The 12,573-nt window shown below is 44.9% G+C and overlaps 1 protein-coding gene across 2 annotated transcripts in view; it reads right to left on the bottom strand.

The window, feature by feature from the left end:
• The window catches only part of Msh2 (mutS homolog 2), a 56,893-nt gene that overhangs the window by 17,157 nt on the left and 27,163 nt on the right, over positions 1-12,573 (bottom strand). For both annotated transcript variants that reach the window (XM_028765108.1, XM_028765107.1), the window contains exon 8: positions 10,849-10,958. In XM_028765108.1, coding sequence (XP_028620941.1) covers positions 10,849-10,958 — 110 coding nt within the window. The remainder of the gene's footprint in view (positions 1-10,848; positions 10,959-12,573) is intronic.

The raw sequence follows: 12,573 nt of genomic DNA, 5'->3' as shown, positions 1-12,573 counted from the left end.
TGAGTGGTGCCATCCCTAGGCTGGTGGTCCTGGGTTCTGTAAAAAAGCAGGCTAAGCAAGCCATGATTAGCAGGCTAGTAAGGCCCTCCATGGCCTCAGCATCAGCTCCTGCCTCCAGGTTCCTGCCCTGTTTGAGTTCCTGTCCTGACTTCCTTCACTGATATGAAAGTGTAAGCCAAATAAACCCATCCCTCCCCAAGTTGTTTTGGTCACAGTGCTTTTCACAGCAATGATAACTCTGACTGAGACTCAGCAATGAGAAGACCTTGCATCTATCAACCCCTGGAGAAGGAATGAAGGCAGAATACACTCTACCCGAACCATGGAGTTTGGTACAAGTGACTCCTATTTATGCTGGCAGACAGAAGAACACTAACCTTTGGCTTTTTATTGCCCTTGTTTCTACTGTGATCAAAGTGATTGGTTTTTGTTTTGTTTTTTGGTTTTTTTAGCAAAACATATAACTGAGGACAAAGACAACCTTTTCTAGCTTCTCTCAGATCCAGACATGGAGTTCTCTAAATCAATCGAGGCCAAGATAATGTGAACAAAAGTTAAGTGTACCACTTCCAAAATAAATGACATATTTCAACTGGCTGGAAAGAGGATTAGTCACCTACATCTGAAGATGAAAATACTCGACAATGGTAGAGCCTCATGCCTGCCACAGGAGCTGCTCGCCTGCCCTACTAGCCTGGTGCTGACACCCTAGCTGTGAGAACTAAAGCTCTAATCTCAGTAAAAACAACCAACAGAACACTTCCATTCTTACTTGTTTTTCTCCTTTAAGCCACCAGCATTCACTTATGCATCAAGTTTTGAGTTCATTCATCTCAATAGAGCTGGAAAGCCTCAGGCTGAGAAGAAATCCTGAGAGCTTCTCTGCATCTGGGAATGGTGCACACGCCTTTAATCCCAGCATTAAGCAGGCTGGCGACTCTGGGAGTTGGGGGCCAAGCTGGTCAAGGACAGGGAAGATGCATATGATTTACACAATCTTCCTCCTCTCTCTCAATAAATACAAAGACAGAGTAAAATAAACCTTTGTGTATATAGAAATAACATCCAGAACTAAAGCACCCTAATATCAATAAGACAGAACACAGTACACTATAATTTTATGGCAACCAAGGGAAAAAACTATAAACCTGGAACCAAGCACCTAAAGTATTCTCAAACAGCAGGAGTGTTTCCCCGACTAGGACAGTCTAATAAACGAATTTCAAATTTAAACTCAACAATTACTGTGTAGAATGGAAATAAACCCAAGGGCTTAAAAAGCACAGAGCTAACTGTTTAGCCAATAATGAAGCAATGTAATTTGGTATCAGGTGTCCTAAGGGTCTAGTAATTTTTTCAGTGTGAAGATAGAGACAGGCTTTTCACTTTGATGAGAAAAAAAAAAAAAAAAAAAAAAAAAGCTAGGCATGGAGGCACACTTGTATTCCCTGCACCTGAGAGGCAAAAGCAGGAAGATCTACAAATTCTAGTCAGTGAAATCCAGGCCAGGCAGAGCTACATAATAAGACCTTGACCCAAAAGCCAAACAAATGGAAAGAATAAACAAAAGAGACAACTTGCAAGCCAGTCAGTTTATCCAATCAAATGGGGAGAGAACAGGGAAGGGAACTCCTTCTCTCCCTCCTTCATTTTTGCAGTGCTGAGAAACAAGCCAATGGCTGTGCACACCAGTTAGGCAAGTGCGCTACCAGTACACTATATTTCCAATCCAAAACTTAACCCCAGTCAATACAACAGTGAGTAATTGCAGAGGCTAAGCACATACTCTAACCCTACACGGAGGGCTAAAGTGGGAGTGACAGTCAGCCAGAGCTACATGGTGAGACTCTCTCAGGGACATCATGAGCAAAGAAGAAGAATCACAAAACAATCTGATGGAATTTCAAAAATCTGGGAAACCACAAAATGTGTAACTGGCTAAAATTGCTACTGAAAGTGGCTGGGAAACCAGCTACAGTTCTAGCTCAGTGGTAAAATGCTTGCATAGTGCATTTATACAATATCCTGGATGCAATGTCCCACAATGTCAAACAAAAGCTCATGTTAACTTCAGAAATAAAATCTGTAAGTTTCCTAACTTAAACCCTAAAGACTCGCAAAAGCTGGGGAATTCTTTATTATATAAAAACTAAGCATCACCTTTTCTATTAGATAAATCAAATCCAAGGCAAAAAGTTATCACTAAAGAAGGCACACCTAAAAAACGGTGAAGCTCAACTTGTAAGAAACCCATATAAATATGACTTTCTTTACCCAACTCAGCAGGTAAATCAAAGAGTAAATTACTCTTTTCTAAAGCTGTGGGTGCACTCAGCTAGAGAGGCACCTGAAGGGAAATATAATCTCGTAACACATGATAAACTCCCTCAAACGCTGTGTCCATCACCCGACCGCACACAAATAAATGTCAATCAAAAAAAGGGGGACTGAAAACATGGCTCGGGCCGGGCAGTGGTGGTACACGCCTTTAATCCCAGCACTTGGGAGGCAGAGGCAGGGGGATTTCTGAGTTCGTGAGTTCGAGGCCAGCCTGGTCTACAGAGTGAGTTCCAGGACAGCCAGGACTATACAGAGAAACCCCATCTCAAAAAAACCAAAATAATAATAATTGAAAAAATAAAACCAAGTAGAGCCTGGTGAGATGCACCAGAAGCATCCAGGAAATGCTGGTGGCGTGTGATGCCTGCCACAGGATCAAATAAGACAAGTAGCCGAAACTCACCTAGAAACACCCTTCCTAGTGGCTAGCTTTCATAGTAACAGAAAGTGCTATGCAGGGCACTTTGAAAGAAAAGTCATCAACGAACTTCACTTTTAGTGGACACTGCATACTGCAATACTCGTCAACAAACAAGATTTGTTGCAACAAATCCTCTAGTGCAACAGCCGTGTCCTAGTTAGGATTACTATTGCTGAGATGAGACGCCATGGGGAAGAAAGGGTTCATGTGGGTTACACTTCCACACTGTAGCCAACCATAGATAGAAGTCAGGACAAGAACTAAAACAGGGCAGGAACCTGGAGGCAGGAGCTGATGCAGAGGCCATGGAGAATGCCTAGTTCTCCATGGCTTGCTCAGCTTGCTTTGTTATAGAGCCTGGGACCTCATCTCAGGGATGGCACCACCCATGATGGGATGGGCTCCTTCCCATCAACCACTGACTAAGAAAATGTTCTACAGGCTGACCTTATGGAGGCATTTTCTTAATCAAGGTTCCCTCATCTCAGATGCTTGTGTCAAGCTGACATAAAAACGACCACCAAGATCAGCATTAAGTTTTAGAGGATAACCAACTGCTTTCTGATTGGATTTGAGGCATAATCCACAGGATGGATTCCTGCCAGGTACTGTAAAGCTGGTCAGAAGACCCCAACTAGGGAGATGACTAAGCCGAGGTGGGGGAACACTACTGCTGCTGTCTTCCTAAATGGGCACATCAAACTGCCTATTCACCATTTGTGCTTACAGCCAGATCAGCGCTGCCCTCCACCTCGGCCAGAGAAGCTTCTCTCTGTAAGTGCTCAGTAGGTAACGTAGACACATAGGTCATCTAAGTGATGACAAGTGCTTACTGAGTGCTCAAGACTTAAATAGGACATTTACATGTGTGTGTGAGTGTGTATGTATAGGTGTATGTATATATCTCTCTCTTACGCACGCACGCACGCACGCACGCCCAGTAGAGGGTAACTCAGGTAACATCAGGGGAGAACGTGTGTTAAGTATGTAAGAGCCAAAGGATGGGGAGGAATGCTGGAAATGCTTTCTGATCACAGCAGGTATAGTTCGCTAAATCATAATGTCAAGCCAGTAAACATTCCAGCACGAATGCAGAGGGCTCAAGGGGCTCCTGGCTACATGAGGCACCACTGACAATTACAGGTACAGGGAAGAAGGAGGTATTCCTGAGCATGCAGGCAGGACTAACTAGACCTAGTGCATTACTGAAAAAACGAAAGGGAGTGGGGTGGGGGAATGGCTGAGTTCTGACTGGGCACTAGCTGCTCTTCCAGAGGATCTGGGTTCAATTCCCAGCACCCACATTACAGCTCACAACTGTCTGTAATTCCAGTTCTAGAGGACCTAACACCTTCACACACACATACATGCAGGCAAAACACTAAAGCACATGAAATAAAAATGAATTTAAAAAGAAAGAAAAGAAAAAAGGAAGGTATGACAATGAAGACCAAGGGTGTCTTAGTTAGGTTTCCATTGCTGTGGACAGACTCCATGACCGAGGCAACTCTTACTTATAATGGCAAACATTTAATTGGGGCTGGCTTACAGGTTCAGAGATTCAGTCCATTATCATCAGGGCAAGAACATGGCAGCATCCAGACATGGTGCTAGAGGAGCTGAGAGTTCTACATCTTCATCTGAAGGCTGCCAGGAAAGGACCAGGAGAGCACTGACTTCTTCCTCACTGGGCAGAGTTTGAGCACCAGGAGTCCTCAAAGCCCACCTACACAGTGACTCACGTCCTCCAACACAGTCACAACTCCTAACAGTGCCACTTCCCATGAGACAAGCATATTCAAACAACCACAGAGGGGAAGTGGAAAGATGTGCATTGAATATCTTCAAAATAAACTGTATATATGTATGAAATGGTCAAAAAACTTAAAAAATTATTATTAATTCACAGAAACACCAAGGAAACTGTTTAGTTTTGTAAAAATCAATGCCTTCTTGAATTTTGGCTTAGGATGGTTTTGATTTACATTTATTTCTAAAATAGGAAAAAGAAAAAAAAAAGGATTTATGGAAAGCAGCCACAGAAACGCTTACGTGGGGGGTAGGTGGGGGAAGGGCATAGGAAACAAGCCATTGTGTAAATGAGGTCCTTCATCACATGAACTCCTAGGCACAGCTGGAGCACAGCCAGGCTTTCAAAGACTAGACAAGAACAATTGAGAGTCCCTGGAGAAATTCTGAAAGCGGGTCTAAAAATGTAACCTGAATGCCTAAATTCATTACAAATATCTGTGATGCTGGTGATTTGAACTTGCCTTATAACTTGAGATTCAGTTAGAGGCGTGTCGAGGTCAGCTCCCAGGAGTGCAGCCTTTAATTAGGACTGTGATTACTCAAGAGTTCCACACTGTAAACTGTGAGCGCCCTCAGTTACAGTGACTGAGGAGTGACTGCTACTGGCCACAGCACTCCTCTCTGGCCCTAAAGTGCTCACACTTCAATGTCCCTCTTCCTGAAGGAAGCTGATATGTTACAGCTTAGATGGAAAAGTCTTGGCAGTAGGAAGCCACAGAAACCACTAAGTAACACTGCACACAGACCTCACACAAGAGGGAGGGAAAACCCAGGAGAGTGGCTGCTGCAGAGAAATGGGTAGAGCACAGGGTTTAGTAAATAAAGGCTTTCTTGGGTGGGGGTAGAGCTTTCCAGGGTGGTCTAGGATTGGTGACTATGTGGCCTGATTTGGGGGCAAGCTCAGGGATTGGTGGGATTTGTTTCCTACAGGGCAGATCCCCAGCAGAGGGACATGGACATGGCCTGGCCTCAAGAGGTCAGGACCCAGAGTAGTCTAGAAGGCTGGTGATGAAAGTCTCTAGAGATGGGCTTTCAAACCATTCCTTGCCACTCAAGTTAGTATGAACAGTCAGCAATTAATCCTCTAACCTTTCTAGCTCTACGATGGTAATCAGTAGCAGTTGAGCCAACATCCTGAGCCCTGCCATTTGCCATTAAGAGGTTTTCTCCACTGAAGAAATCAGGCAACCAGCAAAGACTGGAAAAAAGGCACTGCCAGATCTAAAAATCAATCCCCGACACACCCCCACACCCACACCCACACACACCCCCACACACACACTGTCTGCTGTGAAATTTATCCAAATTGGGTCCATCTCAGAACTTGTCTAGCACACCTGGTTCTTTGCTCTGTGCTCTGACCTCAGTATATTCTAGATAACCAATCTAAAAGGCCACTCTATAAACTTTAATACTCTCCATGACCTTGAAAATGTCTGTGTAGGGCAAGTGGACTGAACTCCCTTGTGTTCAAGGTTTTTGGGAACTTCTCTTCTGTAGCCAGTGTTTGACAGCCCAAGTCTTGTTAGCCAAGGTTACAGCACCCTAAACAGCCTTTTATCCAGGGACTGACCTGCCTGAGTCATTGGCTCCCCCACCTCCTTCCCTTATGCGTCTCTCCTCCCACTCCTCCCCTTCTAACTTACCACCTCCCTTTTACCAACCTTCTCCCATCCTCTTCCCTCCCCCCATGCCTACTCTGCCCTCTCCCCCTTCTATGACCCCGCAACCCACACCCTGGTCTTCCCCACCTAGATTCTCACAACACAGTCTGGCAGACCTCCGCTCTCCTCTGCCCACTCCAAGAGGTGGCAAGAGCTGTGGGGCTTGTTTCAATTCTTGTACCTTTCTCCCTACTAGACCTCTCCAAGACTGAAATGTGGTGAGGATCCTTCTCTCCCAACCTATCCACATATATTAAAGAGTTCCACTACCTTTGCCAGGCCTATGACCTCTGACCTGTATGTCACACAGGGTTCCACTCTCACGCCTGAGGAACACGGGTGGGTTTGGGCAGGTGCCAGGAGTATGCAAACTAGACCCACCTAGTGGACAATAGAGTCCCAGTGAGTGACAAGCCAGTGCCAGCTACGGAACCTAACTGGGATTACCAGCCAGGTCAAGATGGCCACCAGAGGAGGGACCTTATGGCCTGTTGCCTCCTTCAGGGAATGGAGTCAGAATCAACTAAAGTTCCATGAAATTACAGAGCAAGCTGATGAAAATCCTGCCATGATTCAATATACCCACCTGAACCCAGCCTCCCCAGCAGAAGCCACTATCCTCACTACCCATTTTATTTCTCAGTCCTTGTACAGAGAATATTTCTGTACCACATAGACGCATCACCTGTCAATTAAAAAGCCTATGGCTTAGGCAGGAAATGGGAAGTGGGACATCCGGAAGGCACAGAGAATTCTGGGATAGAGCCAGGCATGAGAAGATTCACTTGGGGAAGATGGAACAAGACACACACATAGCACCCGAGCACAGGTAACTAGCCATGTGGCAGAATGTAGTTTAAAATGATTGGGTTGTCTAAGCTATGATCTAGTCAGAGAAGAGCCTAACTCTATGCCTAAGGTATCTGTAAGAGCCTAACTCTATGCCTAAGGTATCTGTAAGTACATTTTCAGTCTGAGTCTTATTTCTGGAGCATGGGAACAAGAGATAGTAGAACCAGACCTAACAAGTCACAGCCACATAGTGGAAAAGACTAAAAAAGGCAGAAGAGGGTTCTCGAACCCCTTAACAGCGTGAGAGGAGGTGGCAAAGCTTCCTAACAGGCTTGGCTACAGCAGGCTACACTCTGCCAGGGGCCTGTTTTAAAATGTGACAACTGCCACAACCCTCAGGAGTCTGCTCACAGCCTGGCCACTAGAAGTCAGAATGCCCCACGTGGGCTCATCCTCTGTACCCAGCTCCAGTGGCCCAGCCCCAATAGCACAGGTACCGCAGACCCTTAAAGCTCCTTGGCCTGGTGGAGGACTGATGGCTCCCAGACTCAGCAACCTCCATTACCAAGCCAAGGGCAATGCTACAGACAGCAGCAGGTAAGACCACCTTGTTCCTGATGGACACGGGCTACTTTCTGGGTTTAACTTCACACTTGGGTCCCATGGTGCCATAGTCAACTTCTGTTCCAGGGGTAGATGAAACTCCCTCCTGTACTCCTAAAAACCTGTTCTTCCCTGTATTCTTGCAAAGAGATTTTTCCTCAAGCTTTTCTGGTCACGCCTATCTGCCTGGTTCCTTAGCTACTTTGGAGCAATCCTGGCCCCCATAACCTTGCCTGATTCTCATCTTCTTTCCCTAGTTGCCTCACAGATCTCTAACCCACTCCCCTGTCCCTACCCTACAGATCCAGACAACCCTCAAATGTGGGGTATCTCCACACCGGTAACTGCTACCCACCACCAGCCAGTCCTCCTCCTCCTCTTCTTTTCCATCCAGACCCCAGCTTCCCATCTCTGAAACCCACCACTGTGGTCTTGAGCCATTCATTACCCACCTCCTATCTCAGGGACTCCTACTGACTCGCCTCGAAACACTCCCATCCTCCCAGTGCACCAGCCTCCCAGTGTCTACCACACAGTACGTTAATAAGGCAGTAATTCCAACCCACCCATGGTTACCAACCCTTCCACCCTCCTCTCTAAACATTCCTCTATCTTCCTACTTTAGCATCGTGGACCTAAAGAATCCCTTCTTTACTGTCCCCCTGCATCCAGACTTTTTATTTTCTCTTTGTCTTCACTTGGGAGGACCATGATACACAGCTTTGAGGAAGCTCACAGGACAGTTCTCACTCAAGGCTTCCAGCACAGTACTCATTTTTCTGGTCAAGCTTTGGCTCAGGACCTTAATCCTAGCACACTTCTTCATTATGTAGATGACATTTTACTCTGCAGCCCTTCCCTGTCTCTGTCCCAACAAAGCAGGGCTTCACTCCTAAACTCTCTAGGTTCCCTGGGTTACCATGTCTCTCCATCTAAAGCTCAGCTGTCCTCTCCCACTGCTGTGTACTTAAGCATCCAACTCAGCCCAGGGTGTAAGATCCTCACCTCTGATGAGTCTGAGCCCTTTCAGGCAGACCACAGCAAAACAGATTCTTTCATTTTTCAGCCTGGTGGGGTTCTTCAGATACTGGATCCCCAATTTTGCTCTTACGGCTAAGCCACTACACCAGGCAGCCAAAAAGATGCCCACAGGGCCTCCCACCCAGCCAGCCACAGTCAGTTCTCAGATCTCTTTACTGGAGGATGCCTTCTTAGCCTCACCCTGCCCTCAAACGCCACCTGCCCCTATCACCTCTTTATAGATGAGAGGAGTGATCACAGGAGTGGCCATAGCTTTTGTCCAAACATGTAGATCCCTCCATCTGTGGATGTCAGCCATGTTTGAGAGCCTTAGCAACGGTGGCAGTACTCACCCAGGAGGCCCTCCAGCTCACCCTGTTCCAGCCCCTGGAATATGGATGGGGGTAGACTCCACCCATTGGCTCTCGGTCCTTGAGTCATTCCCTTCTTTCCCTCCCTGGGCCCTCATGGGTCCAAGCCTTTCATCTCCTGTGTCTAGAAAAACCTCAGATTACCTGCTCTAAACCCTGCACCCTCTGTAACCCTCCTCCCTGTCTCATCCCCCTAATATTCCCTCTCACTCCTGCTCAAAGGCTATGGAGACCCTATGCTCACCCTGGCCTGGTCTTCTAAACTATTCCTTGAGAGCCCCGACTTATCCTCTTTGTGGATGGGAGCTCTTGATAGACAGACTGGTAAACCTCCAGGCAGCTTATGCTGCGGTTACCGCCACTGAAACAGTTGAAGCAAACCGCCTCCCATGGGGACCTCTTCACAGTAGGCTGAGTGAACTTCCTTAACCAGGGCACTCCAAAGAGCCAAGAACCAACATCTCCACCAGATCTAAATTAAATATGCCTTATTCAAAGCCCACAGTCATTTTCCTTCACCTACAAAGTGTAAAAAACTTCCCTACCATAGTCTGCCCTTGACTTTCTCGGGTCTCATCCCAAGGCCTGGGAGCTCATTCCCAAATAAACTTGCTTATTTTCTTTTAATTCATCTCGAATTGGCTTATTTCTTTGGCGGAAATAACCTATTCATGGCAAATGGCAGGGCTCAGAATGTTGGTGCAACTGCTACTGATAATAGCCATTTGAAAGGCAAAGGGGAAACTGATTTTGATTAAATCAAAATCAGAGTTCAAGAAACCAGGCCTTCCAGACGGTTTCATTGGACCTAACAATTCTAAATAAAATCTATCCTATTCTAGACTCTACTTAAATGTTGTCTTACTTTTTCCAGAACATGTGCAAACACATGCACACAATCTAATACAACCAAAATAAATCAAGATCACATAGCACAAATTATCAACTCAAATAGATCTACAAGTACTAAGAACCCAAAGACTAACAATTTGACCAACCAAACTGTTACCTTGATGCCAATAATTTGAGTATATATTCCTTGCAGTCTTTTCATTGGAAATTTAGCTTAGATTTTTATTTTTAAGTTTAGAAAAAATTTAAGCAGGATATTGTGGTTCATCCCTGTAATCCCAGCACTTGAAATAGTAGGCCAGGAGAACTGCCTTGAGTCAGAGGCCAGCCTTGGTCAGAGAGACATAGTAAGATCCTGTCTCAAAACACTCAACGAGATGGAGAAATGGCCCAGAGGTTAAGAGCACTTGATGCTCTTCAGAGGATACAGGTTCGGTTCCCAGCACCACGTGGTGAATCTAGTTACAGATAATCAGACCTTTGCTAGCTTCTGTGGGCACCAGATACACACACAATATAGATATGCATGCAGGCAGAACACTTACATGCAGAAAATGAAAATGCATTAACAATTCCTTGCATTAACACTCAGGAAGCTGAGGCAGGTGGATATCATGTTCCAGGATAAACAAGAGGAAGAATTCCCGCACCCAGTCCACCTCGCTCAAAAGTTGCATTCTGTCAACTTTTATCTTCACTAAAAAGGACTGGGGCTGGATGGAGCAGTGATCACACACTCGCCCACCACACTCAAGGCCCTTGGTTCAATCCCCAGCTCAGCCTACCAAGTCCATTCTTCCTTGTCTGTCACTTAAGTTTACATCAATTGGCTACAAAGGTGTCATACAAAGTGCCAAAATTACAAACCCAAGACAAATTAGACATTTTTTAATATGATTTTTCTGTTTTGTTTCTGGTTACTTTCACATTTCCAAAAATACTTTCCTGTAGGAATTAAATGTAAATTGCATACCTGATCCATATCTAAAGTCGTTTCTATCATTTCTTGAAATTTTGAAAAGTCTGAACGAAGATCAGTAAGAGGAGTTACAAAAACTGCCAACAACAATGCCTGGTGTCTTCCTAAAACAAAGCAGAAACAGAAATAAAAACAACAGCTCGTAACAATTAAAATCATGAACCAGAAAGCACAAACTGTACAGGTCTCTAAACTCAATTCTACTTTTATGTTTTAACTCAAAAGTAATCTATAAACAGGGGACTACTGTGGTGGTACCACCCAATGCCCCTACTACTAGAACATTACCCTTCCTGGCTGTCTGTCATCTCCTTCAGAAGGATGTGGAAACATTAATTATGACTAAATGAGGTGAAGACAAAGTCACTGAAATAAGACCTCTAATTTACATCCTAATATCCATTAATAACTTGGTGCTCGAATCAGCAGAGGCTGAATCGGTCTTTAAAATGTAACTTGGCTGTTAAGAGCCACCCTAAGGAATTCTGTGAGGAGGGGAACAGGAACCAATAAAGTGCAAGGCAGGCAGAGTCAGGGCTGGTGTCAGCCCAGGCACACTACTCTGTGGCTCTGTCATCTGCAACATGGTGTCCTGAGCCCTGTCCTTGTCAGCATAATGGACTAACAATGACAGCTACCCAGAAGACAGGTGCGTACCTGAGATGGCACAGCACACAGGCAGTGTTCCACTCAACAGTCACTAACTACACACCACACCACTAGTTATTACTACTTAGGTGGGACACAAGGATTATTTTTTTTCCTCATTGCCAATAAATTCTTATAGGAATTCTACAGGTGCTCACTAGCACATTAAATTTTAATCTAAAGTAATTAATTCCAATTCTGATAGCTCTTGAAGAGAATGATGAAAAGCAACCATGATGTCACATTATATTATTAATCATAACCACCTCTAACATACTGAAGAAACAGTACGTACGTGGGAAACACTGAGACAGACTGGAAACACTTTGCCTACATAATGTCTGCTGTGTTACAGTGCCTGGCTCTTTATCTCTATTTGGCTTAGGAACTCCTGGTAGAAGGATAAATGGCAGCCAATCAAAACAGTGATGCTGGATCATACAAAACCCCACCCCCACCCATCTCCATTAACATTTTCAAAGGGGTATGGCAGTGTAACCCTGTAATCCCAGCACTTTGGAGAAATTACAGGTTTTGAGGACAGCCTAGACTATACTATGAGATCCTGTCTTTAAAAAATAAAATCACTTCCAAGAATGAACCTTAGCAACAACAACCACTTTGCTTTCCATTGTGTTAAAGGGCACAAAAATATTTGCTAACACTTAACAACAAGAAACACAAGTCCACGCACACACCTTTAATCCCAGCACTTGGGAGGCAGAGGCACGCGGATTTCTGAGTTCGAGGACAGCCTGGTCTACAGAGTGAGTTCCAGGACAGCCAGGACTACACAGAGAAACCCTATCTCGAGAAAAAAAAAAAAAAAAAAAGGAAAGAAAAAAAAAAGAAAAGAAACACAAGGCCTGAAACTCAATGCTAATTTGTAATCTTATTGAAATTGTACTCTGTTAAAAGCAAATACCCTGCAGCAGCTGAGTGTTGGCGCAAACCTTTAATCCCAACACTCAGGAGGCAGAGGCAGGTACATCACTGAGTTTGAAGTTAGCCTGGGCTACCGAGTAAGTTTCAGTGTACCCAGGACTACACAGAAAAAACTTGTCTCAAAAA

This window comes from Grammomys surdaster, unplaced genomic scaffold (assembly GCF_004785775.1).
Source record: "Grammomys surdaster isolate TR1022 unplaced genomic scaffold, NIH_TR_1.0 149, whole genome shotgun sequence".
Lineage (NCBI taxonomy): Eukaryota > Metazoa > Chordata > Mammalia > Rodentia > Muridae > Grammomys > Grammomys surdaster.
The sequence above is the reverse complement of the archived record's forward strand: the minus strand, read 5'-3'. Positions and strand labels throughout refer to the sequence as shown.